Source organism: Phoenix dactylifera, chromosome 16 (assembly GCF_051530095.1).
Source record: "Phoenix dactylifera cultivar Ajwa chromosome 16, Ajwa_hap1_PhDact_Kaust_v1.1, whole genome shotgun sequence".
In the NCBI taxonomy this organism is placed as follows: domain Eukaryota; kingdom Viridiplantae; phylum Streptophyta; class Magnoliopsida; order Arecales; family Arecaceae; genus Phoenix; species Phoenix dactylifera.
Window position 1 is genome coordinate 320,182 of NC_143205.1, and position 25,733 is coordinate 345,914.

The 25,733-nt window shown below is 37.1% G+C and overlaps 1 protein-coding gene across 3 annotated transcripts; it reads left to right on the forward strand.

Moving 5' to 3' along the window:
- The first annotated feature begins 232 nt into the window (after positions 1-232).
- LOC103720739 (Tetratricopeptide repeat (TPR)-like superfamily protein) lies at positions 233-8,157 on the forward strand. 3 transcript variants are annotated; one of them, XM_026809853.4, is made up of 6 exons: positions 233-1,611; positions 4,019-4,171; positions 4,292-4,363; positions 5,638-5,756; positions 6,688-6,814; positions 6,927-8,157. In XM_026809853.4, the coding sequence occupies exons 1-4, from the start codon at positions 403-405 to the stop codon at positions 5,746-5,748; spliced, it is 1,545 nt and encodes a 514-aa protein (XP_026665654.4). In that variant the 5' UTR covers positions 233-402; the 3' UTR covers positions 5,749-5,756; positions 6,688-6,814; positions 6,927-8,157. The 3 variants fall into 3 exon arrangements, with proteins under 3 accessions (XP_026665654.4, XP_038970685.3, XP_026665655.4); XM_039114757.3 differs by having other exon boundaries at positions 5,638-5,740; positions 6,927-7,641; XM_026809854.4 differs by lacking the exon at positions 5,638-5,756 and having other exon boundaries at positions 239-1,611; positions 6,927-7,066.
- Positions 8,158-25,733: the final 17,576 nt, after the last annotated feature.

Genomic DNA, 25,733 nt, shown 5'->3' on the forward strand with positions numbered 1-25,733 from the left:
TTCGTCCAAAAGAGGTTGCGCAGCTTAAGAAAATTATACTTTTATTAAACGAATAGTATTTGAAAATTTATTATATTATTTTTATCTAGTTATTTTTTATTATAAAATTATTATCGCAAGTACTATAATAATTATTATTCGATATTTTTTTACCACTCGCGAACCCAGAATATTAGGGGAGTAAATCCAACCAGGCCAAAAGATCTCCTTCGACCCCCCCGCCCCCCCCCTCGTTCTCGACGGACCGTAAGCTTCTCCTTCTCTCCGCCTCTGTCCCCACTGCCCTAATCTCTCCCATTATTCATTATTCTTTCTTTAGGGTTTTGCTCGGCGCTGGGTCCTGTCATCCGCGAAGGGAAAAGATCGATTCGTCTGCGATTCTGTGAGCTCAAGTCCGTCGCAATGGCAGTGGCGGCGCGGCTATTCTGTGAGCTCCCCCTCAGACCCCCCCCACCACCACCATCGCCTCCTCCTCCTCCTACCGGAGGTGCTCCCTTGCTCCACAAAAGATCGTCCACCAGTTGCCTTCTTTCTCGTAGACCTTCGCGTTTAGGCGCTTGTCTTGCGGCCTCGGGAGACCACCTTTTTCCCCTCTGCGAGGAACCGGAGAGCCAGGAGCTCTCGTGGGAGTCCTACGACCGTTTGATCCAGGCCCATTGCTCGAGGGGCCGCCTCGACCGGTCCCTGGACCTGCTGGCCCGGATGGAGGCTTCCGGGTTGCGCCCCAGCGCCGCATCCTACGCCCGTCTCGTCCGCGCACTCGGGAGCGTCGGCCGGACTCTGGAGGCCGACGCCGTCTTCCGGGAGATGAAGTGGGCGGGTCTCCGGCCGGGCCTCAGGGACTTCAACGCCCTCCTGCGGGCGTTCCTGAGTAAGGGGCAGCTGCGCCTCGCCGACTGCTTGCTGGTGGAGATGGGCGAGGAGGGCGTCCGCCGGAACAGAGAGACCTATCTGCTCCTTCTCGACTCCTACGTCCGCGCCGGGCGCCTCGAGGACACCTGGTGGGTGCTGGGAGAGATGAAGCGGAGGGGGATCTGGCTCGACTCCCGCGCGTACAGCCAGGTCCTCAGGCTCTACAGGGACAACGGGATGTGGAAGAAAGCGATGGGCCTCGTGGCGGAGATGCGGGAACTCGGGGTCGCGCCCGACGGTAGGATCTACAACGAGATCATCGAGACGTTCGGGAAGCACGGTCAACTGGATGAGGCGGTGGAGGCCTTCGAGACTATGCAGGGCGAGGGTCTGAAGCCGGATATCGTCACCTGGAACGCTCTCATCCGGTGGCATTGCAAGGCCGGCCATCTCGACCAGGCTCTCGGGTTCTTCGCCAAGATGCAGGAAGACGGGTTGTACCCTGACCCCAAGATCTTCACCATCATCATCAGTCGCCTGGGGGAGCAGGGAAGGTGGGATGAGATCAGGAACATCTTCGAGAGCATGAAATGCAGGGGTTTTCGGAACAGTGGGATCATATATGCGGTATTGGTGGATATATATGGTCAGTACGGCATGTTTCAGGATGCCGAGGAGTGTGTGGCTGCTCTTAAAGCACAAGGTCTGCAGCTCTCGGCTAGTGTGTTCTGTGTACTCGCAAATGCTTATGCTCAACTGGTATGTCTGTCCTCTTTCCTTTTCCTTTTTCCGTAATTGATTCAAGTTTATTGTTTCTGTTCGCTGTCTGGCTGTGTGCTGCTTATGATTTGGATCATCTGATACTTCTAGTTCATGCTTTGTGCTTCGAAGATAGAATTGAAAGACCATTAAATTTGGGATCATCTGATACTTCTTGTTCTCTTCTGACAGACAATGCAACACACAATTTAATGTCACACTATTAGATCTCGAATCCCTTCATCTGTATCATAGTGCTTTTTCTATAATAGGCTTGGCTTTAGGGTAAGATGAATAGAACCAGACTAAGCAAAAAAATGGGTAGGAGGATAAAAGGAAGAAATAACAAGAGAAGAGTTAAGAGGAAATATGGGGAATCCACCATGAAAACCAAAAACTTGCATATACAAAATACCCAAAATTATCTTTTGGTGGCTCTGATATCGAAAGGATCACTCATGTGAACCTTGTAACAGCTCTAAATTCAAACTCCGTACTTTAACGAGTTCTTGATCAACTCATCACTCTATAAAATATATGCTAATTCTTGTTTTTCTCTCATAAACTCCAGAAAAAAATTAGAAGAATAAAACATAGCACATGGCCTAGATTCGATAATGTAAGTAACTAATAAAATTTTAATATTGAAAACCCTTTAGGTAGACCTTTTCTTAGTTTCCATCTTTGCCGTCTACCTTAATATTTTATTTTTCATCTCCTTTCCTTTGTTCATGTTACTCTTCCTTTTTTTCATGGGCTTGTTATACCACCATGCGATGCCCCCAACCCCCAACCCCCCCCCCCCCCCCCCAAAAAAAAAAAAAAAAAAAGCGCTCGATATCCAACTGTACTGTCATACACGGATATTAGCTTTTGTTCCTTTTTCTTCAAGTTTAATTTTGAGATTATAGCAATTGTTGTACAAGGGATGGTTTTCTTTGAAGCAAATGATGACAGTGTTGGGAAGGTTGGATTGCTAATAAGTTCCTAAGTGGTCCTCTTGCAAGTTCATTTGTTACTCTCTTGCAAGATTAAAGGGGTCTCAATGGCCCAAGGCATCGATATCAAAAATTCATGGTTCTCATTTCTTGCTTTTCTTCGTTTGATTAAAGGTATTGAAGAAGATGCATGACTAGATGCTAAGATCTTTAAGGGTGGACCAAGGGGAACTTTTATTTTGGAAATAATTTTTACACCAGCAAGTTTGTTCTTGATTGGTGGTTTTGCCAATAAGAAGGATTGGAGGCATTAAAGCGTATGGAAGACAGAGATTACATGAGCAACAGTGTGGAACAGTGGGTCTACTAGGAATTCAGAATATCTCTATAAATTTGGTGCAACTGCCTCTATAACTTTGGCACTGCCCCACTTAATATCTGGCACTGTTTATTATACTTATGCTAGTGTTGCAGATCAAAGAAAGACTTATTTATCACTCAGTGGATGACCCTGCATTGCTTTCCTTTGGCAGCTTACATATCTGCAATGCTTTTCCCTTGTATATTCCTCCATCAATTCCTTTTCTCTGATTAAAAGTAAAACCTTTATTATTTTGTAAATTTCTTCACTAGGCATACTTATCTCCTATACTGCAACTGCAAAACATATGTGCTTTTCTTATTTTTAATATTGACCTCTTAAAAGTTTCCAATTACGAAATCCTTTTGCTTCTGTAGTCCCACACAGACTTCAAACATCAGGCTACAAGGTTTTGAGCATGGACTTTCTGAGGTCATTTGTTTCCCCGTAAGGGGAGAACATGTAGGAAGTGCTCTTAGCAATTTGGTCAGGTGTGCGAAATCAAGCAATAAACACCCTACTGAAACAATTCTTCTATGGTTTCCCTAATGGCATCAGTAAGATCTGTGCTTTTGAATGAATTAGACATTCATTTTGTTGGCTGATACCATTATCCTGTGTGGAATTTAAACAAGTATTCCATCTTATACAGAAGTTTGAAAAGTAGTATGTGTCTCTCACTTTGCACTGGAGCAATATTTATTTTCCAGATATAACTAGTTTTGTGGCGTACATAATTTTGCTCTAAACAATCTAACATATCCAACAATTAACTTTGCAATGTGTCTATGCATGATATGTAGGACATGTATTTCCCATCAAATGAAGATCTATGCTTACAAACAATGAAGTGTATTAGTATTCTGATCTAGCTTCTTGTTCTCATCATCTATCTGCATTGCTTTTAGATGTACTTTTATCGGAGTAATATGAATAACTACACTCTTTACCTTATAACAATTTCTTTTTTGGAAGAATCAATTTAAAAATATCCTTACCTTATAATAATTTAAAAATTCTCTCTTTATTTCTCTCTTTATTTCTCTCTTTCTCTCTCTTTGAACTAAATATTTTTATAACTCAATTATTTGCATCTCTTTCTGTCTAGGGGTTGTGGGAACAAACCATAAAAGTACTAAGAATGATGGAAGCAGAAGGGATTGAGCCAAATCTTATAATGCTGAACTTGTTGATCAATGCATTTGGTATTGCTGGAAGGCATTTGGAGGCACTGGCAGTTTTTGAACATATCAAGGAGAGTGTAAGTAATTAATATAAAGGAGATAAATTTCTTTATAGTTGTCTTCTCCTTTTTTCTTCCATTTGGTTTATTTTTTTCTTTGAATCATTACTAACCACACAAATACTACTGCTTCTGTAGGGTATTAGTCCGGATGTGGTTACTTACAGTACTCTGATGAAGGCATTCATGAGAGCAAAAAAATATGATCAGGTCAGATTTGTTCGATACTTAAACAGCTGCCATTAATTTTGAGGTGTTGGTTGATGCGCAACCTTAAAATTTATATTTCAGTAATCTACAGAAAAATGCCATGCTTTCCGGTTCCATTAATCAATGTCAGTCGGAGAAGTAATTATGTAACTAGCATTTAGCATATGCTTCCTCATGTCTCGATGAAGGAAGAAAGGAACATAGAAAGGTTACTATCTCTCTCAGTGAAGTAATAAAAATAAAGGGGAAAAGAGGGAATGGATTCTTGAAGGAAGAGAGAGGGAAAAAGAGAAAATTGGTGGATCTGTGGGAGGGCTGGGGTCCATGGTCAAGTGCTTTCATGGAAATTAAGAAAATTAAAGGGACAGATTCTTGAAAGGTTGCTCACCCACAACATAAAAAATAAAATAACATAAACGATGGAGTTGAAGGAAGCATAGGTCCAGGTGGAGGGGAACTTAGAGGGTGGAGATAAACGCCCCAAAGTTCAAATTGTAATAGTGGAAGATATTTATTTATTGTTCTACTGTAGAAAAAAGGTGGATTTTAAAAGAAAATGCTTTTCCACTGTTGTTGATGCTATTCTACTTCTTTAATTTCATATGCTAGATCTGGAGGCTAGTGTTGCCTAGACACTTGGGCATGGGTGCTAAGCATCTAAGCCTCCTTTGGCATCGGATATGAAAGCCTACAATAGTCTGGGCATAGGAATACAGGATGGTATGCTATATAACAAATAAATTAATAGAATAGCCATGACTTTGTGAGGTGTTTAAGTTATTCATTTAGTGTCATGATAACTTTATACAAAAAAGATAATGGCAGCTCTATGTTCACATAACTGTGATAACTTAAAGTCAAAACAATAGTATCAAATGAGCATTCAATGAAGTGTCAAACACTCGAAAATAAGGGTACTCTACATGAGAGAGAGAGAGCATATCTACATGTTTTGCTGATGTCAATGGTACATCTCAGAGTGGACTCTCCAGCAATGTCATCTCATGTCAGTGTCTTGCTGTGTCTAAGAGTCGAAAATTATTGACACTTACAAAAATCTTAAAAGTGGAGTGTGAAGGTGAGTAGTCGGAGGCAGACACCTTATTCTGGAAAGAGCATAAAGAAATATCTTTCATTCTCAGGTTTCCTTCGAGAAATATCTTTTATTCTTGGGTTTTGTTATAATTTTACCATAAAAATAATAGCAATCCATTTTCAAACTTCATTAGAGGCTTCTGAGGCTCTATACTTAATTATTTATTCTTTCCAATCAGGTCCCAGTAATCTATAAGGAAATGGAATGTGCTGGGTGCACACCAGACAGAAAAGCTAGGGAGATACTGCAAAATGCTATAATTATACATGAACAGAGAGGTGGTAAGTGATACATATGGTGAGTCTATGTGTTTACACAAGAAAGGAGTAGAGGATTTATCTTATTAATTGCCTTTGTAACAGGTCGTGTTTCACTTGATTCAAAAACCTGTTTAACTATTCTTCTAGTTTATTAACATCTCTAAGAATCCCAAATCAGGTTAGCTGGGATATCCTGATTTCTTGAAACAATGTCAAAAACAGTTAGAGCACTTTGTCATTCGTATATAATGTCGAAAAGCCTTTCAAATATTGTTTTCGTTTGATCATTTGACTTTTTCAAAGTACGAAAAACAAGCATTTTGCTCTGTGAAAAAAAATGATGATAAATCTATATTTATCCTTTCTCATAAATAGTGTCATTATTAGACTTCACGGACTTTTTTGTGTAGACTACATTTGCATGCATGCTAATTGTTTTTTCTCCTAGGTCTATATTTGTAGTTTTATACTTCTGCCTTGGTACCACATAAATAGTGAATTGTCAAACTTGAGAACCTACATTATTGGTTGCATTTTGTAGAAAATAGTAATCACTATTGCTTGCGATACAATAGAGTACTAAAGAATTTATTTTCAGTGGGTTGATTAATTGTAACTGATTTTAGTATTAGAAGCCTAGAAAGGCAAGATCAGCTTTGATATTTGTTCCAGATATTTTTCCAATTGGTTCTGTTGGTCATGCTTTCAGAATTACTCATGCAAAGTTACACAACTAATTTATTGTAAAGTCTATTAACATATTTGCATGGAGAACATTTTGTCCACTTTATTTTCTATAAATTTGATTAACATGTATTTATTTTTTTTAAAAAAATACAGTTTTCCATTGAGCTTTATGATTGTTAATGGATTGCATGGTACACTTCTTAGAAATGATTTGGCATCCACCCCCTATGAAAATGCTCCCATACAGGGCAACCTTTATTTTTTTCTCTTTTTTTTTTCAGGTGGTCTGTTCCTCAAGGATGGTTAGATGTTGCCTCAAATCAAAATGCTCTCATCTAAATAAGGATGTATGCGCAGCATTTTTCAGATCTAAATAGTTTCCAAGCATAATAGAGATCTGTGAGCTTGGTGAGATAAGCTTAACTCCGGTTTTTTATCACAATTGTAGCTGAAACATAGCTGCACGTTTCATTATGGTTCCATGAGATACTAACTTCTAGCTTGGGATAAAAATATGCAGTGTTAACAAATTTCTGCATTGGGACAAAGATTTCAAATATTGCCGGTGTTTGTTATTGCAATTTACCAAATGTCCTCAAATCAGTTGGATCAATGACAGTGATTGGGAATGACGACCCGAGCAATTTAAAGCAGCAGCACACTGCATGATAGCCTTACATCATGGTGTATCCATACTTATGAAATTGAGGAGGAGAATGTGTTGACTTTCTGATCAGCTCACTGTAGGCGAAATTTTGTGTGGCTGCTACTGTGCTATTTCCTTCAGGAGAGCGGCTTTGCACTTTGGCCTAGTTATGCTCCCAATGCTGCCTATCAGATGGCCACTTGCATCCGAGAATCTGTTTAGGAACTACTACTGTAGACCTTGTGGCCCCCTGATTTATTCCTTGAGATCGATTTCTGCATGCTCCAGCTGATATACTCCAACGCTGGTGATTTTTTTATTATATAATTCACAACCTTTCCATTGTGTTCAAGCTCTGTGTCTTTTTTTTCCTTTTTTGAAGTGGGGAAGCTCTCTGATTTGATTCTTGTTATTGCCTGGCAACTGTAGAACACACTACCCAATTTCTCAAAATGAACTTGAGGTTTCAAACTGACCACACAACCTTGGAAACTCATCAGAAATATTTGGAAGCCACTGACGAAACACAAGGGAACAGGATTTTTGTATGACATATCTATTAGTTAAATGAAGTTATATAGATTTACCATGACTTGTGAATTTTTTCTAATTTGTTTTACTTTTTAGGATGCACGCTAAGCCAGCATCCTGATTTTGTTAGTTGTCTCAGCTGCCTGCAGTAATTTTCTTAGTTTGGAAGCTACTCTCAAATGGCATCTTCATGGTTGAAAGCCTGCTTGTTATTGCTAAAATGGGGACAACTGTTATTTTCTGGTTTCCCTTTGATCCCCCCCCCCCTAGAGATGATTAACAACCATGCATTACATTAGGAAAATGAAAGGAGTATATTGAACGCCCGTAAAGGTAGAAATTAGTCTCTTGTATCTGGCAGGTTGACATGTTGTTGCAGAGAAAAGGGTGGAGATTGGAAGGACTGCTGATGGATTTGCGCATGCGGAAGCTGGCCTTCTTTTCCTTCCTCGGAGATATCAGATTAGGTACTAGCAATCAAATTTCTATGTAAAATTTCCATTTGCTGAGCTTGTGACAATCTTGGTTGAGCAATGCTATTCTAATGCACTTCATAAGTATGATGCTTTCTTCATGGCATATATTCTTTGAATGCTATCCATCTAAGTAACTACTTCCATATGCTCAAATTCTAATACCATTCTAGACCAGGGAGACCTGAATTCTGGAATAGCGAATCAAAACATGATGATATTTTACATTAAAGATGGACTAAAGATGATACAATTTCTTCAAATCAAACCTTGTGTTACTTTTTGTTCCGGACTTTCTCCTGCTCCATGAGAATATTGAGAATTATGCCTTGACTAGAGGAACTGCAACTTTGTACTCAAACATGCCAGGTCTCCTACCGAGTTCGGCAGGCCTTCATCATTCAAGCTGCCTTCCTGGTAAATTCAACGACAATTTGAAGGATTGATATGAGGTTGAGAGCTAGCTCTAAAACGCTCATGAGCTTTGACGGATCTTGCAATGATCCATAAAGACAGGACTCTTGGTGGAGGGTAAGATTAAATTTTAAGATTAAGAAAAAACTGGCATCTTTTCACAAAGTTTATCTTGCATTTGATTGCAAAAAGAAGGCGGATGGTTCACGCAAGAGGCAGAATCAACAAAAATTGTTCAACTGGTAATGTCATCAGCTTCCTTTTTCTGGTCAAAATACTAATCAATTCACAAGAAAACTTAGATGCCTTTACCAAATTATGCATTTTATTAGATTTGGATTTCGTAAGTCATGTGATCTCCCACAGTATAATTGAAATGTCACTGGGTACTGGGCATCTTCACACTTGGTTATTTAAGGACCTTTTCTTCGTGGGCGTTCTCTCTCCTTCCGAACCCCCTTTTCTCTCTCTGTCGCGGCCACAGCCCGCCCCCTCCCTCTCCCAAAACGAGATCCTCCATGGAGGAAGGGGAAAACCCCGTCGCCGACTGGCCACGACCAATGCGGAAAGGAGATCCACCGCGTCGCCGCCGACCGCGCCCCGATCCGGCGAAGAGCTGTCTTCCCCGAGCACGGCTTGCCTTCCGAGCGGAGAAGAGATCCATGGCAGGATCCAGAGGAGGAGGAGGCCTCCGCTAGCGGCCGCCACGGCTCGCGAACCGCACACCGGGTCGGCCGACCTCCTCCCGCGGCCGCGGCGGCCCGCCCTCCTTCCGGCGCCGCCGACCTCGCGGGAGGAGAAGAACGGAGGAGAAGCAAAGAAAAAAGAAAAGAAGAAAAAAAGAAGAAAAAGGAAAGAAAAAGAAGAAAATAAAAAAAAGAGAGAAAAAATAAAAAATAAATAAATAAATGCATAAATAAATATATTTATGAGGAACGAATAAAAAAATAAATAACTAAGATAATAACTAAATATATCTCAATGAAATAAAATAATAAATAAATAAATAAGAAGGGAGGAGAGGAAGAGAAGAAAAAAGAAAAGAAAAAGGAAAGAAAAAAGAAGAAAAGAAGAAAAAAAGAAATAAATAAATAAATGTATAAATAATTATATCTATGAATGAATGAATAAAGAAATAAATAAATAATTAAGATAATAACTAAATATATTTCAATGAAATAAAATAAAAATAAATAAATAAGAAGGGAGGAGAAGAATAGAAGAAAAAAGAAAAGAAAAGAAAGAAAGAAAAGGAAGAAAAGGAAAGAAAAAGAAAAAAAGAAAAAAAAGGAAAGAAAAAGAAGAGAAGGAAAGAAAAAGAAGAAAAGAAAAGAAAAAGGAAGAAAAAGAAAAATGATTAGTGAGTGGCAGTTAGGTTAGTAAGCTTGGTATATATGTAATATAGTATGGCACATATTTAAATAAACTTGGCACACAGTTAGTCAATATTTAAACACTTAATCCAGCCTAGCACACAGTTAAATCTTACTTAACTGTGTGCCAGAAGATTTAACTATATGTCAGGCTAGATTAAGTGTTCAAACATTGATTAACTGTGTGCCAAGCTTATTTAAATGTATGCTATGGTATATTACCTATGTGCCAAGCTTCTCTGCACGCACTTAAATCTTCTCTGCATATAGTTAATTATTCTATACATCACACAATTAAGTTAAGTATTATATGTACACAATTAAGTCTTTTTTGCACGCACTTAAATCTTCTCTGCATACAGTTAAGTGTTCTATGCATCACACAGTTAAGTGTTCTTTTTCTTTTCTTCTCTTCGTTTTCTTTCCTTTTTCTTCTGCATCTTTTCTCTTTTTTTTTATCTTTTCTTCCTTTTCTTTCCTTTTTTTTCATTTTCTTTCCTTTTCTTCCTTTTTCTTTTATCTTCTTCTTTTTCTTTCCTGTTTTTCTTTTTCTTCTTTTTCTTTCCTTATTTGCTTTTTATTTCCTTTTTTCTTTGTTTCTTCTTTTTCTTTCCTTCTCTTCTTTTTCTTTCCTTTTTCTCTTTTTCTTTCCTTTTTTCCTTTTCTTCTTTTTTTTCCTTATTTGCTTTTTCTTTCCTTTTTTCTTTTTTTTCTTCTTTTTCTTTCGTTCTCTTCCTTTTCTTTCCTTCTCCGCACACAATTAGGTATTCTTTGCATTACACAATTAAGTGTGTGCAGAAAAAACTTAATTGTATACAGAGAATACTTAACTGCGTACATCACATAGTTAAGTATTTTTTGTAGACAATTAAGTTTTTTCTGCATACAGTTAAGTGTTCTATGCATCACACAATTAAGTTAAGTATTTTCTGTACATAATTAAGTCTTCTCTGCACACACTTAAATCTTCTCTGCACATAGTTATGTGTTTTTTGTACACAATTAAGTTTTCTCTGCGTATACTTAAATCTTCTCTGCACAAAGTTAAGTGTTCTATACATCAGATAGTTAAGTTAAATATTCTCTGCATACAATTAAGTTTTCTTTGCACACACTTAAATTTTTTTTGCACACACTTAATTGTGTACAGAGAATACTTAACTGCGTGCATCACACAGTTAAGTGTTCTTTTTCTTTCCTTTTTCTTTCTCTTTTTTCTTTTCTTTTTTTCTTTTTTTCCTTTTCTTCTTTTTCTTTCCCTTTTCTTCTTTTTCTTTCCTTTTTCTTCTTTTTCTTTTCTTTTCTTCTTTTTCTTGCCCTTTTTTCTTTTTCTTTCCTTTTTTTTCTTTTTCTTTCCTTTTTCTTCTTCTATTTCTTTCCTTCTCTTCTTTTTTTCTTCTTTGCACACAGTTAAGTGTTCTCTGCATCACATAGTTAAGTGTATGCAGAGAAGACTTAATTGTGTACAGATAATACTTAACTGTGTGCACCACACAGTTAAGCTTTTCTGTACACAATTAAGTTTTCTCTGCATACACTTAAATCTTCTCTGCATATAGTTAAGTATTCTATGCATCATACAGTTAAGTTAAGTATTTTCTGTACACAATTAAATTTTCTCTACATATACTTAAATCTTTTCTGCACACAGTTAAGTGTTCTATGCATCACACAGTTAAGTGCTCTTTTTCTTTCTTTCTTTTCTTTTTCTTTCCTTTTTCTTCTTTTTTTCCTTTTTTTCTTTTTTTTCCTTTTCTTCTTTTCTTTTCTTCTCTTCTTTTTCTTTTCTTTTTCTTTTTTTTTCTTTTTCTTCTTTTTCTTTCCTTATCTTCCTTTTTCTTTTCTTTTCTTCTTTTTCTTTCCTTTTTTCTCTTTTTTTTCCTTTTTTCTTTCTTTTCTTTTTCTTTTTCTTTTCTTCTCTTCTTTTTCTTTTCTTTTTCTTTTTCTTTCTCTTCTCTGCACACAGTTAAGTCTTCTCTGCACACACTTAAATCTTCTCTCAACATAGTTAAGTATTCTATACATCACATAATTAAGTTAAATATTTTATGTACACAATTAAGTCTTCTCTGCACATACTTAAATTTTCTCTGCATACAGTTACGTATTCTATGCATCACACATTTAAGTGTGCAGAGAAAACTTAATTATGTACAGAGAACACTTAACTATATGCATCACACAGTTAAATGTTCTCTATACACAATTAAGTCTTCTTTGCACACACTTAAATCTTCTTTTTCTTTCCTTTTCTTCTTCTTTTTTTCTTTTCTTTTCTTTTTTTCTTTTTCTTTCCTTTTCTTCTTTTTTTTCTTTTTTTTCCTTTTTTTTTCTTCTCTTCTTCCTTTCTTCTTCTTTCTTCTCCTCCCGCGAGCCGGCGGTGCCGGAAAGGGGCCGCGGGAGAGAACCTGGCCGTGGCGGCTTTTATTTATTTATTTATTTATAATTATTTTATTTTTTATTAAAATATATTATTTATTTAATGATTTATTTATTTATTCGTTCATTTATATTTATTTATTTATTTATTAATGCATTTATCTATTTATTTTTCTTTCTTTTTTTCTTTTCTTTTCTTCTTTTTCTTTCCTTTTCTTTTTTTTTCTTTTCTTTTTCTTCTCTTCTTCCCTTCTTCTTCTTTCTTCTTTCTTCTCCTCCCATGAGCTGGCGGCGCCGGAAGGGGGCCGAGACGTGGCGGCCGTTGGGAGGAGCCACGGGAGGGGGCGTGGCCGCCGCCGCCGCTGCTGGCCAGCGGAGAACGCCTCTCCTCACGTGAGGTCGGCGGCTCCAGAAAGGGGCCAAGCCACGACGGACGCGGGAGGAGGACGGGCCGTGGCCGGCGACGGCCGCAGGAGGGAGCTCGGGCGGGGGCAGGCCATGGGAGGGGGCGAGGCCGCGGGAGGGGGCTCGGGAGGGGGCGAGCCGGGGCCGGCGGCGGCCACGGGAGGGAGCTCGGGGGGGGGGGGGCGTTCAGTGGCGGCCGGGCCTTTTTCTTCTTCTTTTTCTTCTGGGAATGGAAAATCAGGAGGGGCAGGGGCACGGGAGGGGGCGGGGCTGCGGGAGGGGGCGAGCCGGGGCCGGTCGCGGCCGCGGAAGGGAGCTTGGGCAGGGACGGGCCATGGTCGGCGGTGGCCGTACCTCCTCCTCCTTCTGGGGATGGAAGATCAAGAGGGGCAGGGGTATTTTCGGCATTTTTTGAAAAAAATAAAAGGGGCTCAGGGACCAGGAATTAAACTTGGTGGAGATATTGGACGGAACGGGGACTTTTTGTTATAACCCGGTCTTTTGGAGGGTGGGGAATTAATTATCCCTAACTTTTAAAAGTGGGTATATTACTAATCAGATAGATTTATTTCTTACTAGAAAAATTGATCCAAGTTTTGCATAAAAATTATAAGGTTGTATCACTTGAGAGTTTAACCACTCAACATAGATTGATAGTTTCGAATATGTGTATTAGAAAATAGAGAAGAACTAAAGAAGTAGATGCTGAGTCTTATAAGGAGGAAAAAATGACTTTTAAGAATAGAATATCGAAAGAAGAAAAATGGAGTTATACGGAGAAATCAACACTATGTGGGAAGGGATGGCTAACCATATTAAGAAAGTCGCCACAGAGGACCATCATGTAAAGAAACTAGTTGCTAGAATGAGAATATTTAGTTGGTAATTAAGGCTAGCTAAAAGGAAGTGTTATAAAAGACTACCTAAATGTTGGAATAAAGAAGTTATAAGATGGCTAAGAAATAAGTTAAGATGGTGATATGAGATGCTAGATTCAAGGCATCCGAAGAGTTATATCATAAGCTAGAAAAATATTTGTAAGATTGCAAGATTAAGAAAAATGAAAACTAGAGACTTGATTCAGGTTAAATATATCAAAGATAACGATCAGAAAATTTTGATTATGGAGGATGAGATCAAAGAAGATGGAGAAGTTATTTTAATAAGCTATTCAATAAAAGTCATTTTAGGATATCTTACTAGTTCAACCGAGGCTAGAAATATTAGATCTACGTAGAAATATGTGACACAAAGAATGCTATGAAAAAGATGAAAATAGAAGAAATAGTTGGACCTGATAGATTTCCTCTTAAGATTTAGAAGTGTTTAGGTAATATAGGAGCAACTTGGTTAAGTAATTTATTTAATAAGATCTTAAAGACTAAAAAATGATCTCTAATAAATAGAGAAAGAGCACTATAGTATCGATTTTATAAGAGTAAAGAAGATATTTAAAATTATTATAACTATCATAGTTTTAAACTCATGTTCCATATTGTGAAACTTTGTGAGAGATTTAGTACAAATTGAGATGCGATACAAAAATATCAAAGAATCAATTTGCTTTTATGCTAAGAAGGTTGATTATGGAAGTTATTTTTCTTCTTTAGAGGTCAATGGAGAAGTATAAAAAAAGAGGCAAAATCTTCGTATGATTTTTATTGATTTAGTGAAAGCATATAATAGAGTCCCTCGATAATTTTATGATGGATATTAGAAAAGAAAGGAACTACCTTTAAATATATTAAAATGATCAAGAACATGTACGGTAGTGGTTATTAGTGCGAGACTATTGGTGGCAATACTAATGAATTTCTAGTCATAATTAAGGATGCAAATGGGTCGAGTTAACGTGTGATCCGACCTGCTTAGATTCGATCCGACTCAATTTTTGGACCTGCGGGGCCTGGTCGGGTTTTAATATTGGATCTGTTCTATGTTTCAGATCGGATATGAGTTTATTAGAATCTTGATCTGGGTTTGGACCCGATCTAACCCTTTTTTTGGGATAAATTTTGAATCGTTTATTCAATGACTGATTCAATCCGAACCGAATCCGAATTATCCGTTTAGACCCGCAGTCCACATGTCCATGATCTACTAAGTTTTAAAAAAATAAACAAAAGGAAGGAAAAGGAGGTGGGAGGAGTGGTGTTGTGCTCAGGCGATGGACCACAGTCCCCCTTGCACCAGACGATGGACCGCAGTCCCCCTTGCACCGGACGAAGGTGTTGTGTTCTCTAGATCGGATGGGATGGGGGACGCGGGGCCGCTGGCTCGCTTCCCTTGTTCTGCCTGGCAATTATTGCAGCGGCGAAGCGGACAAGGACAAAGAGAGCGATGCCATTGCCGGGAATTGTTTTCACATCGTATCATCATCATACGACCACGGGGCTATCAAATCCCCTCGCATCTCCAAAAAGATCATTAATTGGAGGGTTTGGAGTTGGTGGTTGGATCTCGGACAGGCCTAATCGTGAAAGACGGATCACATGGAGCTGCGTGGTCACAGTTATCGATGCCGAAGTTGATGGGAGAACTGAGCAGCATACTCCGGTCTCCATTACATCCAATCATGGTGTATGCTGCCGCTCTTCACTACTTTTCACATCTCTGGTAGACCGGCGCCGAACCACCCATGGCATGACCCAACAGTACTAGTCGTCTTCCCTTCTCCTCCCCCCCCCCCCCCCCCCCCCCCCCCCCCCTCTCTCTCTCTTCGGTCCTCCTCGTCGTCGCTCGATCCCTCCCTGCCTCTCTCTCTCCAACCACACCGTAACCCCTTCCCCTTCACCTCTCCAAATCCACCCTCAGACCAGCCGTGGCGCTCTGAGCTAGCATACAGGGGGACGTGCTGAGCGACGCGGGGACCGCGGGCTGGCGGTGCTGAAGATGGCCGCGGACGAGTCCGGGGTGGCGGCGGGGCGGCCGCAGGTGGTGGTGGTCAAGCGGGAGCTTCTCGCTGCGTGCATGAAGAGTCCCCTCTGCCACAACCTCCTCCGCAACGCCACCACCATCACCGAATGCTTTCATACGTATGAGCCGTCCCCTTATCTGCTAACTTCATGCGTTGCCCTTGTTCATAAATTAAATTTAAGCAGTAAGTTCCGATCCGAACCTGATCCGGACTCGACTCAGACCCAACGCAACCTGAATCCAAATTTTTTGGACCTGGATTATATGTGGACCTAACCCGACCTAAATGACTCATTAGGTCAAAAATTATAGTTATGGACCTGATCTGACTCGATCGGGTCTGGATCCAAAATTAAAATCCGAATAAAAAATCAAAGTCTCTTAAGACTCGACTCGATCCATTAACACCCCTAGTCATAATAGATTTACATCAAGCCTATTGAGGATGATATTTTTTATTGCATGCTGTTTGCAGATAATATAGTTTTGCTAGATAATACTAAGGTCAGAGTTAACTGTAAATTAGAAATTTGGAGAAGTGCATTAAAAACCAAGGATTTCAGGTTAAAAGGACCAAGATAAAATACATGAAATTTTATTTTAGTAAAATTAGACATAGAGACGAAGATGGAGTCAAAATTGAGGATCACGAATTCTCTAAAAGTGATCATTTTAGGTATTTAGAATCAATTAATCATAAAGAATGGGAGATATAAGAGGATGTTAAATGGAGAAATGTAATTGCGATATTATATGATCAATTAATACCTTCTAAGATGAACAAAATATTTTACAGGACATCAATACAACCAACTATATTGTATGGTACAGAATGTCGTGTAGTTAAAAAATATGTGCCTAAGATTAGCATGGCTGAAATGAGAATGTTGAGATGGATGTATGATAATACAAAAAAAGCAGAATAAAAAATAAAGTCATTCTTAAGATATAGAGGTAGAACCAATAAATGACAAATAGAGAGAAGGATGGCTAAGATAGTTTGGACATATACAATATAAACCAAGAATACACAAGTACAAAGAAATGATTTGATATATATAGAAGATGGACCGAAAATTGAAGTAGTAAGGAAGGACTTAATATCTAAATATTTTTCAAAAAGTATGATCCTAATTGAGCGAAATGAAAGAAAAAGATTTATGTAGCCGACTCTAACTAGTTTTGGATTAATGTTTAGTGGAGTTTAATGCTGCCCATTTGTGCAACCCAAGAGCGGAGATGAATTGAGCTTTTAAAAAAATTTAAACTATAAGTGCTGCGAGATAAAAATTTAATATATATGTGACGTGCAATGGGAGATATAAGTAATAAGTAAGTAAATATGCAAAAAGAATAAAGCACACAAACCAAGTACCACAAGCACAAAAAATTTATAGTGGTTTGGTGCCAAACCGTGCACCTACGTCTGCTCCCCAAAACACCATTTTTAGAAATTTTCACTATAATCTCTTCAAGATTATAACAAGATTATTTTTAACGGGCTCACAATCAACCTAGTTGATTTTTTACAAAAAATCAACCAAACCACCAAGCTTTTTCTAGGCTTGATACACTCCAACTCAAGATTTGGATGGATCTTTTTTAGTTTTAACTCTTGAAACTGGTTACAACAAAGTATGAGAATTTGTAAAAGAAATAAACTAAAGCTCCCTAAAAGAAATTTGATGGAGAGTTGATGGAGCTTTTGAAAGTAGCTGGTTGGCCTTAAATGGCTTTGAATGCTCTGCGCCAAATCTTATTGACAGTGAAAGATATAATCTTTAAGCTCACACTTAAAGCACTTAAATATTTTTTGTTTTTCTCTTTCTTTTCTTTTCTTTTTTTGTTCTTCTCTCTCTTTTTGTTCTTCTTTTCTTCCTATCATCACCTCTGTCTTTCTTAGGTATTCTTATGCATTTATAGCTTCAAAAAGTAGTTGGAAGATGTTTCTACCTGTTAGACAGATTGAATGAGTCATTGTGAGATGAAACAATCGTTCTATTCTTATAGAAAAATTAGTCGTTACTATTGTCATGTGCAAATGGGTTGACTCAACATCTTCAAGAGTCGGCTCGTGATCTTTAGAGATCGACTCAAGATCTGCAAGGTTGGACTCAGGACAACTCTTGTTTTTGTTGCGTTGTCTTTCACCTGTGGTCATTGTGGAGCCGACTATTTTATTCTTTAGGGTCGACTTGTCCATGACTAGGGTCGACTCGCTAACATACTAATTTTGGTTGCTTTCTGTCTTCTATTTGTGGCTATTCTAGGGTCGACTTTTGTTCAACAAGAGTCGTGTTGCCCAAGGTGACAACCCAAGAGGGGGGGGTGAATTGGGTCTTTTAAAACTTTTAAACTACTTCTAATCTTTTAGATTAATTATGCTAAGTTGTATGGATGCTTAGTGAAGCTTAACCTTAGCAAGAGTATGATTCTAATCTAATCAACTATTAAGCAGTGGGTTCAATAAAAGATTAGTCTAATTTTGCCCTAGTATGCTATTCAATTTAATGATTGAGTAAATTGATTATGCTTGCAACTAAAGGATGCACGAAGAAGAGTTAAGCAAGCTTAATATCTAAGTAAGTGAGTGAGGAGGTCAGTCAACAAAGAGCATCACAAACACAACAAAAATATAGTGGTTCGGTGCATCCCAGCACCTACATCCACTCCCCAAGACCTCTTGGGAATTCCACTATAATCCTACAGATTACAGCCGGTTGTTTTACAAGCTCACAACCCAACTTGTTGTTTTGCGAGATAACAACGAACTCGGTCGGTTTTCCCAGGCTCACCGACTAGAACCACCCCCGATTGTTTTCCCGGGATCACAATCGAACCCTTACACGTTGGTTTTACCCTCGGCTCACCAACAAACCTAAACCCCGTTGGTTTTCCCTTTGGCTCACCAACAAACCTTACACCGTTGGTTTTCCCTTTGGCTCACCAACAAACCTTAACCCCGTTGGTTTTCCCTTTGGCTCACCAACAAACCTTAATCCCGTTGGTTTTCCCTTTGGCTCACCAACAAACCTTACACCGTTGGTTTTCCCTTTGGCTCACCAACAAACCTTTAACCCCTTGATTCAATCCCTTGATTGAATCAAGTTACAAGATATTGAAACAAAGAATAAAAACAAATCAAAGCTTCTTAAACAAGCAGATATGACAATATAAACAAATAGAGTAAAGAGAAGCCCTCAAACGAGTTTTGAAGATGGAGGAGCTCGGCTTCTTCTTTACTTGATCCTCCTCTGATTTGGCATGAAGTAGAGGATCCCCGAGGCAGCACACGGATGGAGAGGAAGCTTTCGGATTCACTTGGATGCTCTTCTTCTCTCTATTTCGTTTTGGATGGCCCTTTTGTGCTTATGGGAGATTTCCTTTGTAATCTCTTTGAGATCTCTTTCCTAGATGATCTCTCCCACTTCCATCAGTTCTCTCCTAGCTCTCTTCTTGTTTTTATAGCTTTTGATAACGTGGAAACAAGAATATAGCCGTTAGAGACAAAAATAGAGCCGTTGGAACCAGTCTGCACCTCCTGACAATATGACCGTTGGGATCGGAGTCGACTCGCGCGATCAGGAGTCGGCTCGCCTGTTGCAGGAGTCGGCTCGTGTTTTACCGGAGACGACTCGGCCACTGTTCCAAATTTGAATTAATGTGCTTGCCTCGACTGGGAGTCGACTCGTCTTAACCTGGAGTCGACTCGCCAACTTCTGGAGCTGACTTGGCAATTTCGGAGTCGGCTCATCCACTGAAGTCCGTGGATCCAATTTTGAATTTTGTCCTCTCGAGTCGACTCGACTGTCCTGGGAGTCGACTCGAATCTCAGAGCCCGAACTCCCGATCCTCTGTCTTTTGGCTCGTCCAGTCTTGGAGTCGACTCGAACTTCCTTGGAGTCGACTCGGCTCTCAGTTTCCGAAAGTTGGTCTTCTGCCATCTTAGTGTAGCGCTGCCTTGGAGTCGACTCGAGCTGTCTGGGAGTCGACTCGAATCTCAGAGTCGGAAAACTGATCCTCTGTATTTTGGAGCCGCGCTGCCTTGGAGTCGACTCGACTTGTCTTGGAGTCGACTCGCCTCTCAGAGACGAAAATACCGTCTTCTGTCTTGGGGTTGCGCTGTCTTTGGAGTCGACTCGGACTTTGTGGGAGTCGACTCGAATCTCAGTGTCCAAAAACTGCTTCTCTGAGTTTTCTCTTGTGTACCACTGAGAGTCGACTCTCGCTTTCTTTGGAGTCGACCCGACAACCATTGGAGTCGACTCGCATTCCTCAGGAGTCGACTCGAATCTCAGGGTCGAAAATCCCTCTCTGACTTTTCTGCCTTTTACACCCTGGAGTCGACTCGTTCTACTCTCGAGTTGACTCGCCAAGCATTGGAGTCGACTCGAATTCCTCAGGAGTCGACTCGAAGACTATTCTTTTAAATTTTCCTTGAATTTGCTCCTCCAATTTGAATCTTTTGAACTTGAGACTTGGGCCAATAACTTGTAGCTTTCTTCCAACTTTTCTTGAGTGCTTTTAGAGGCCTTCTTGTGTTCTTCCAACTTGCTATGTTCCTTGCAACATAAATATCTTTCTCCTTGCAACATAAACATTAGTATCTATACTTCAAGGTTTTGTGATCATCAAAATCAATCTATGAATCAATCTTTGGGTCATCAATCTCCCCCTTTTTGATGATGACAAAACTTGGAGTATATGCAATATAAAAGATATTGTTTTCTAGAAGTAATACATAGCTAAGTTGCATGAAGTAGAAAACATATATATTTGAAACATACTTCATGATACTGCTTTAGATTCAATCAGCTTAACACAATCAATTTAAGCTGATTTGTACTCAATACAAAAAGCATTATAAGCATATACTTAAATATTTCTCCCCCTTTTTGACAACATCAAAAAAAAATAGGGAAACATTAAGCACAAATATTTCTTTTCCTTATTGTACTCTGATTTGAATGTTGAATTATTGCAAGAATATGAATCATATAACTCAAGGCAATAATATTGGAATCAGATTAGTGAGCACAGATCAGAGCCAATTAAGATAATTTCAGAGCAGAACACATTGAATGTGATTTCAAGAAGTTTTCTAATTTGATACCACAGATAGTTTTCTAATCAAGTGTGGGTGGAATCTCTCTTAGGTTAATTCAAGAAGTACCACAAATGATATTCAATGAAAAGCACGAATGGAAGTCTAACATCTCTTCAATAATAAGTATGAAAGCTTGTTCATTTAAGATCTTTTGCCCAATCTATTAAGTGTTTTATCAACAGGAGAGCAATTTAATTAATTTTCAGAGTAACAGGTCAAAACCTATATATGTAAAAGACACATCATCATGTTGGATCATTAAGTCTTAATAACTTCAAAGTTCTTTAATGATAATAAGATCATTGGGGCACAAACACCAAAATATGAAATCATGCAACATGATTTCTTTAGAGACTTTCTTTTATCTCTGTAGAAAGTAAGCACAATTTGATACATAACAATATGAATTGGCACACAATTTAAGTTCTAAAGTTCAAGTCAATTACACGTTATTCTCCCCCTTTTTCATTAAGTTAGAGGCTCTCAAGATTTGTAATTTGGTTCATGAGTGATGCATAAGATATACTAACCAAATAACACGCCTCAAGGTGTATCATAAAGATTTTCAGATTTAAATTTCAGATGATACATATTGGAGAGTATTAGGATCACTTTTCATTTAGTATTCTTTCCCTCTCCTATAGATTCATGTAATTAAGTTCCATAAGACCTCTCCTTCTGAAATTTTCTTTCTCCCCCTCAATTGATCATTCCATTTAAGAGTTTAGAATCCTAAGATAATGTTCAACAAAATTGTCAATCTCAAAAATATATTTTCTATAAGTTTCAGCTTATTTTCATAAGACTCAAGGTTTGAGATAAGACAACCTTTATAGAACTCATCTCAAGGTAATTAAAGCATGTCTTGCAATATAAGGAGGTTCATCAAAATCAATCCATAAAGTTCAAAGCATGCATCAAAATAAAGTGTCTTTGGGATAGGATACTGAATATCTAAAGCTCCCCCTCAAAAGATGCATTCTTCTTTAATCATTTTAAATTGTTGAATTTCAGATTATAGTGATAAACGTGAATAACACTGAAATTCTATGACATCGAGAATGTAGAGTAATCTAGTATTATTCAAAATTTGTAGCAATTACTCTTTCTAATCCTTTAAGAACAAGGTATGCTTCCTCTTCAACTTTGAGAAAATGTACTGAAATATTAATCAAAAATGATTCATTTGAAGCTCAGTTTCTTTCAAAACCATTTACATTTTCTTTCTTTTAGACTCATTTGAGTGAGGTGAAATATTTCTAGGCTTTAAGATCATTCACTATATTAATGGAAGTCTTTTATAATGTAGGAGGGAAAAACATATAGATGATCATTGAGGTATATATTTTATAAACTTCAATTTCTTAATCACAGTTTTTCAGCTATGTACACATGAAGCTCAATAAAATTTTAAATATTAAAATAAAGTCATATATTTAAAAATATTTGCTTGTAATCAAGATCATTGAAAGACACACCATTTAGACCAATATGAGTACACTTTGAAGATAAGAAATGATATGTTTCGGAAGTGTATCGGAGCGATCAAAATAAATTCTGTTTTTCTTACATTAACATTTTATTTAGTAATCATATGGAGTTTAAACTTTTATACAAAATCATATTCTGAATTTCATAAAGATTTTCAATAGAGGCTTTTTAAGTCATAGTTTGAGATATGTATCTTTCACATTGTGGCTCATCTTAAATTATTACAAAATAAGGATATTTTAACAAGTATTAGAACATTATGTATCAAAGTTAGGCAATTAGAAAGATAGATCAAAATCAATTTATTTTTCCTAAATAGAGATACTCTTCTCTTCTCCTTTCTACAATTTTATTCGACTTTCAGATTTTAGAGATGATTATGAATGACAAATCTGAAATTTCTTTTCAATAGAACCAAACAAAAGATGTTATGTAGCAATTCAAACATTCAAACAAATTGTCCAAGGATGAAGCATTACAAAACATTGAGAATCAATAAATCAAGACATCATACCATATGCAAAATATACCATGTGTTAAGTCATGCATTAAAATACTAAGTACAAGAATGTCAAGGATCAAAATCAATTCTTTTCAAATAAACTCCCCCTATTTATATATAATCTTGCACTGAGTTCATCCTTAAAGTATGTTTTCAAGTGTTTAAAAAATTGACTTGATTCTTCTTATATACTTTTATTAACTTTGTCTTTCATTTTTACTTTCTTATGCTCTATACTCTATTTGCTCCCTATCCGGTGGAGTTGGGAAGGGGCACGAGGTACTACCACTAGCCTCCCTCTTGTGCCGTCCCTAATATGCCCTACACCGAATAGTTGGGTCAAATAGTGCCGGGTACTACCACTAGCCTCCCCATTGGCACCATCCCTATGATGAGCAATATAGAAAGGTTAAAATATTCACTCCAAACTCTCCCTGTTTGAGTGTAATTAATTATAGATTTTATCCCTTCCAAATGTGCCGAATATATTATGCTTGTTTTGCTTTTCCTTAAGATTGAAGTACTTGCCTTTACTCAGATTTTTCATCTCTTGAACAATGTCCATTTTCTTTTCTTTATCTCTCTCTCTTTTTGTCATTCTCAAGTAATTTACATGAAAGAGTAGAATAAAGAGATAATCTTATGTATCATATAGATGTATATTATGCAAACAACATTTTCATTGTGCTCAAGGATTCATAACTTCTCACAAGTTATTTTACATCAAAATTTTAAGCATATACTTGTGTATTTCATGGTTATGATATAGGCAAAGATATATTTTAGTTTGGGCAAACCATGAAATAATTTCTAAAAGTATAAGTCAGTCACTACACATATAGACATGATATCAAAAATTAATAATTAAAGAATTTAATCATGCCATAATAAGGTTTAAGTTACTGACTTTGCTCAACTAATTTGTGAGAAAGGTATCTAAATTACCTATTCATTATATGTTCTTCAAGCCAAACTAGATTTCTTATGTGTGAACTTTTGGCTGAAGAAGATCCTCTCTCTTGTTTGCATGTGAATCTTTAGTGTATCTTACATGAAGATATCCTTCAAGTTGAAATTTCTCATTTTTCTTTCTTGAAGGAAGGTCATTAGTTTCTTCAAGATACAAAACATTCAACCAACATATTTTTATTTAAACTAGATGACTCAATCATAAGATATGACAATAATCAAATGTTGAATCACTTTACTCAAGAGATTGCCTAAATATAAGCAAGCACATTTCACTTGAACTAAAGAGATAGTTTCATTAACCAAGATAGTTCAAGGACAAGCATGTGAGGCAATAGAAGATTTATCAAGGTCAATTCAATTTCTTATTTTCAAAAATAATTTAGTTTAGATTCTATTTGTTTAAGATAATTATCAATAAGATATTTTAGCTAAGTTTTAATCAATTTTATCTTAAACAGTTGTTTCTATCAGAAATTCAGATTATGATTTATTTGTTATCAATAAAATAAGATTCATTAAAGTTAGATTGAAGTCTTGCCCAAGTGCACATAATGAGCATACATTCTGGTCTATTAGCTGTATGATGAAATAATTATTCTATCAATCTTCAATACAACTTTAAACAATAGATCTACTTTGCTCATCCTATTCAAATTCTACAAGATGGGGTCTTAGATGTACCTTCTTCATGCCAATCTTCTATAAGAGTGTTCTTGTGGACTAACATTGGTCAATGAAGATCCCCTTTCTTGTTTGTCTTAATTTGGAGTTTGAGAGAAGATGTTAATTCATTCATCACACATATTTCAAACTCACCTTACATGAGCTAAGTAAAATCTTCATATAACTCTTCATTAGTAGAACCAAAACTGATGTCATCAATCCATTCTTTGAGCAAATAAAATATTACAAATTCTTCTTTTTGATCCATAGATTTATCACTATTGCTTTCTATCAAAAAGTTTACTTAAGCTTTTATATATTAAGTTTTTGATGCTTGTATCAAATCTCATATTGCTTTATCATATATGTAATGTGTATTTTTAAGTATGGTGGTTATTTTACATAGATCTCCTTTTTAATGAAATAACCACACAAGAGTGTGTTCTACACATTCATTTGATAGAAAATAACGCTCGTAAAGCAAATAAATGATAAAGGTGATTTTTACTTCTAATTATGCAAGAATCTTATCAAGATCTATTTTATCTTTTCTTAATTTAGTCTTTTAATAGTCAAAAATTTTTTTTTATTAAGAGCATATCTGAAAAATCCAATTTGGTTCTAATTATTAACAAGTTTTTCAGATTGTTATATGTAAAAGATTAACCATATAATTTTAGTATCTTGATAATAAATCACTAGTCTCATAAAGAATCAAAATGAATTGATACTTCTACAACTAGAATCTTTTCATGAATGCTCTATATGCATTGCTTGATGAATGATATCCAAGAATAGAAATATCTTTATCAGATTTGGCATTATTTTCATAAGAGCATATCAAGCATAACATGTACGACTGAAAAGGATATGCAATGGTTCATTTTCCATTTTTCAGAAGATCAAAATTTTCATCAAAAATAGATTTAATAGAAGTCATATGTATGACAAGCAGTGATGATAGTCTTTTAAAAATTGTTTGAGTAGATGACTATCATACATAATTGTCTTTTTCATTTCTTCAAGAATTCTATTAATTCTATTTTACTTATGGTGTCCTTGGTGCTGAAATCATTGGATTTAATATTATTTTCTGTATAACTTTTATCAGGATTTTGGTTTTCAACACTGTGTCATGATTCTTCACAGTTTGGAAACCTTTTTCATTTGAAACACTTTTACAGGATTTAGCAAATACAGAAAATACTTCAGTTTTATTTGCCAAGAACAAATCCAATGTAAGCTTTTGAAAACTCAGTGATAGAAACAACATCTTTAGATTTAGAAATTGATTCTTGTTTGTTTCCTTAGTTAACATGCATAGCAAACTTTGACCTTTCAGAAGATACTCTAAGTAAGCCAATGCCAAAGTCTTTTGAAATTAAATCCATACTCGCATGAGTTGATATTATATGCCAAAGATGGTTTCTTTAATCTTGGTATTTATAGTGCAAT

Bases quoted from the DNA above. Each gene is read 5' to 3' on its own strand.
- LOC103720739 (XM_039114757.3), top strand. From the start codon at position 403: ATGGCAGTGGCGGCGCGGCTATTCTGTGAGCTCCCCCTCAGACCCCCC. The intron at 1,612-4,018 runs GTATGTCTGTCC...CTTTCTGTCTAG, and splicing joins CAAATGCTTATGCTCAACTG to GGGTTGTGGGAACAAACCAT. The intron at 4,364-5,637 runs GTCAGATTTGTT...CTTTCCAATCAG, and splicing joins GAGCAAAAAAATATGATCAG to GTCCCAGTAATCTATAAGGA.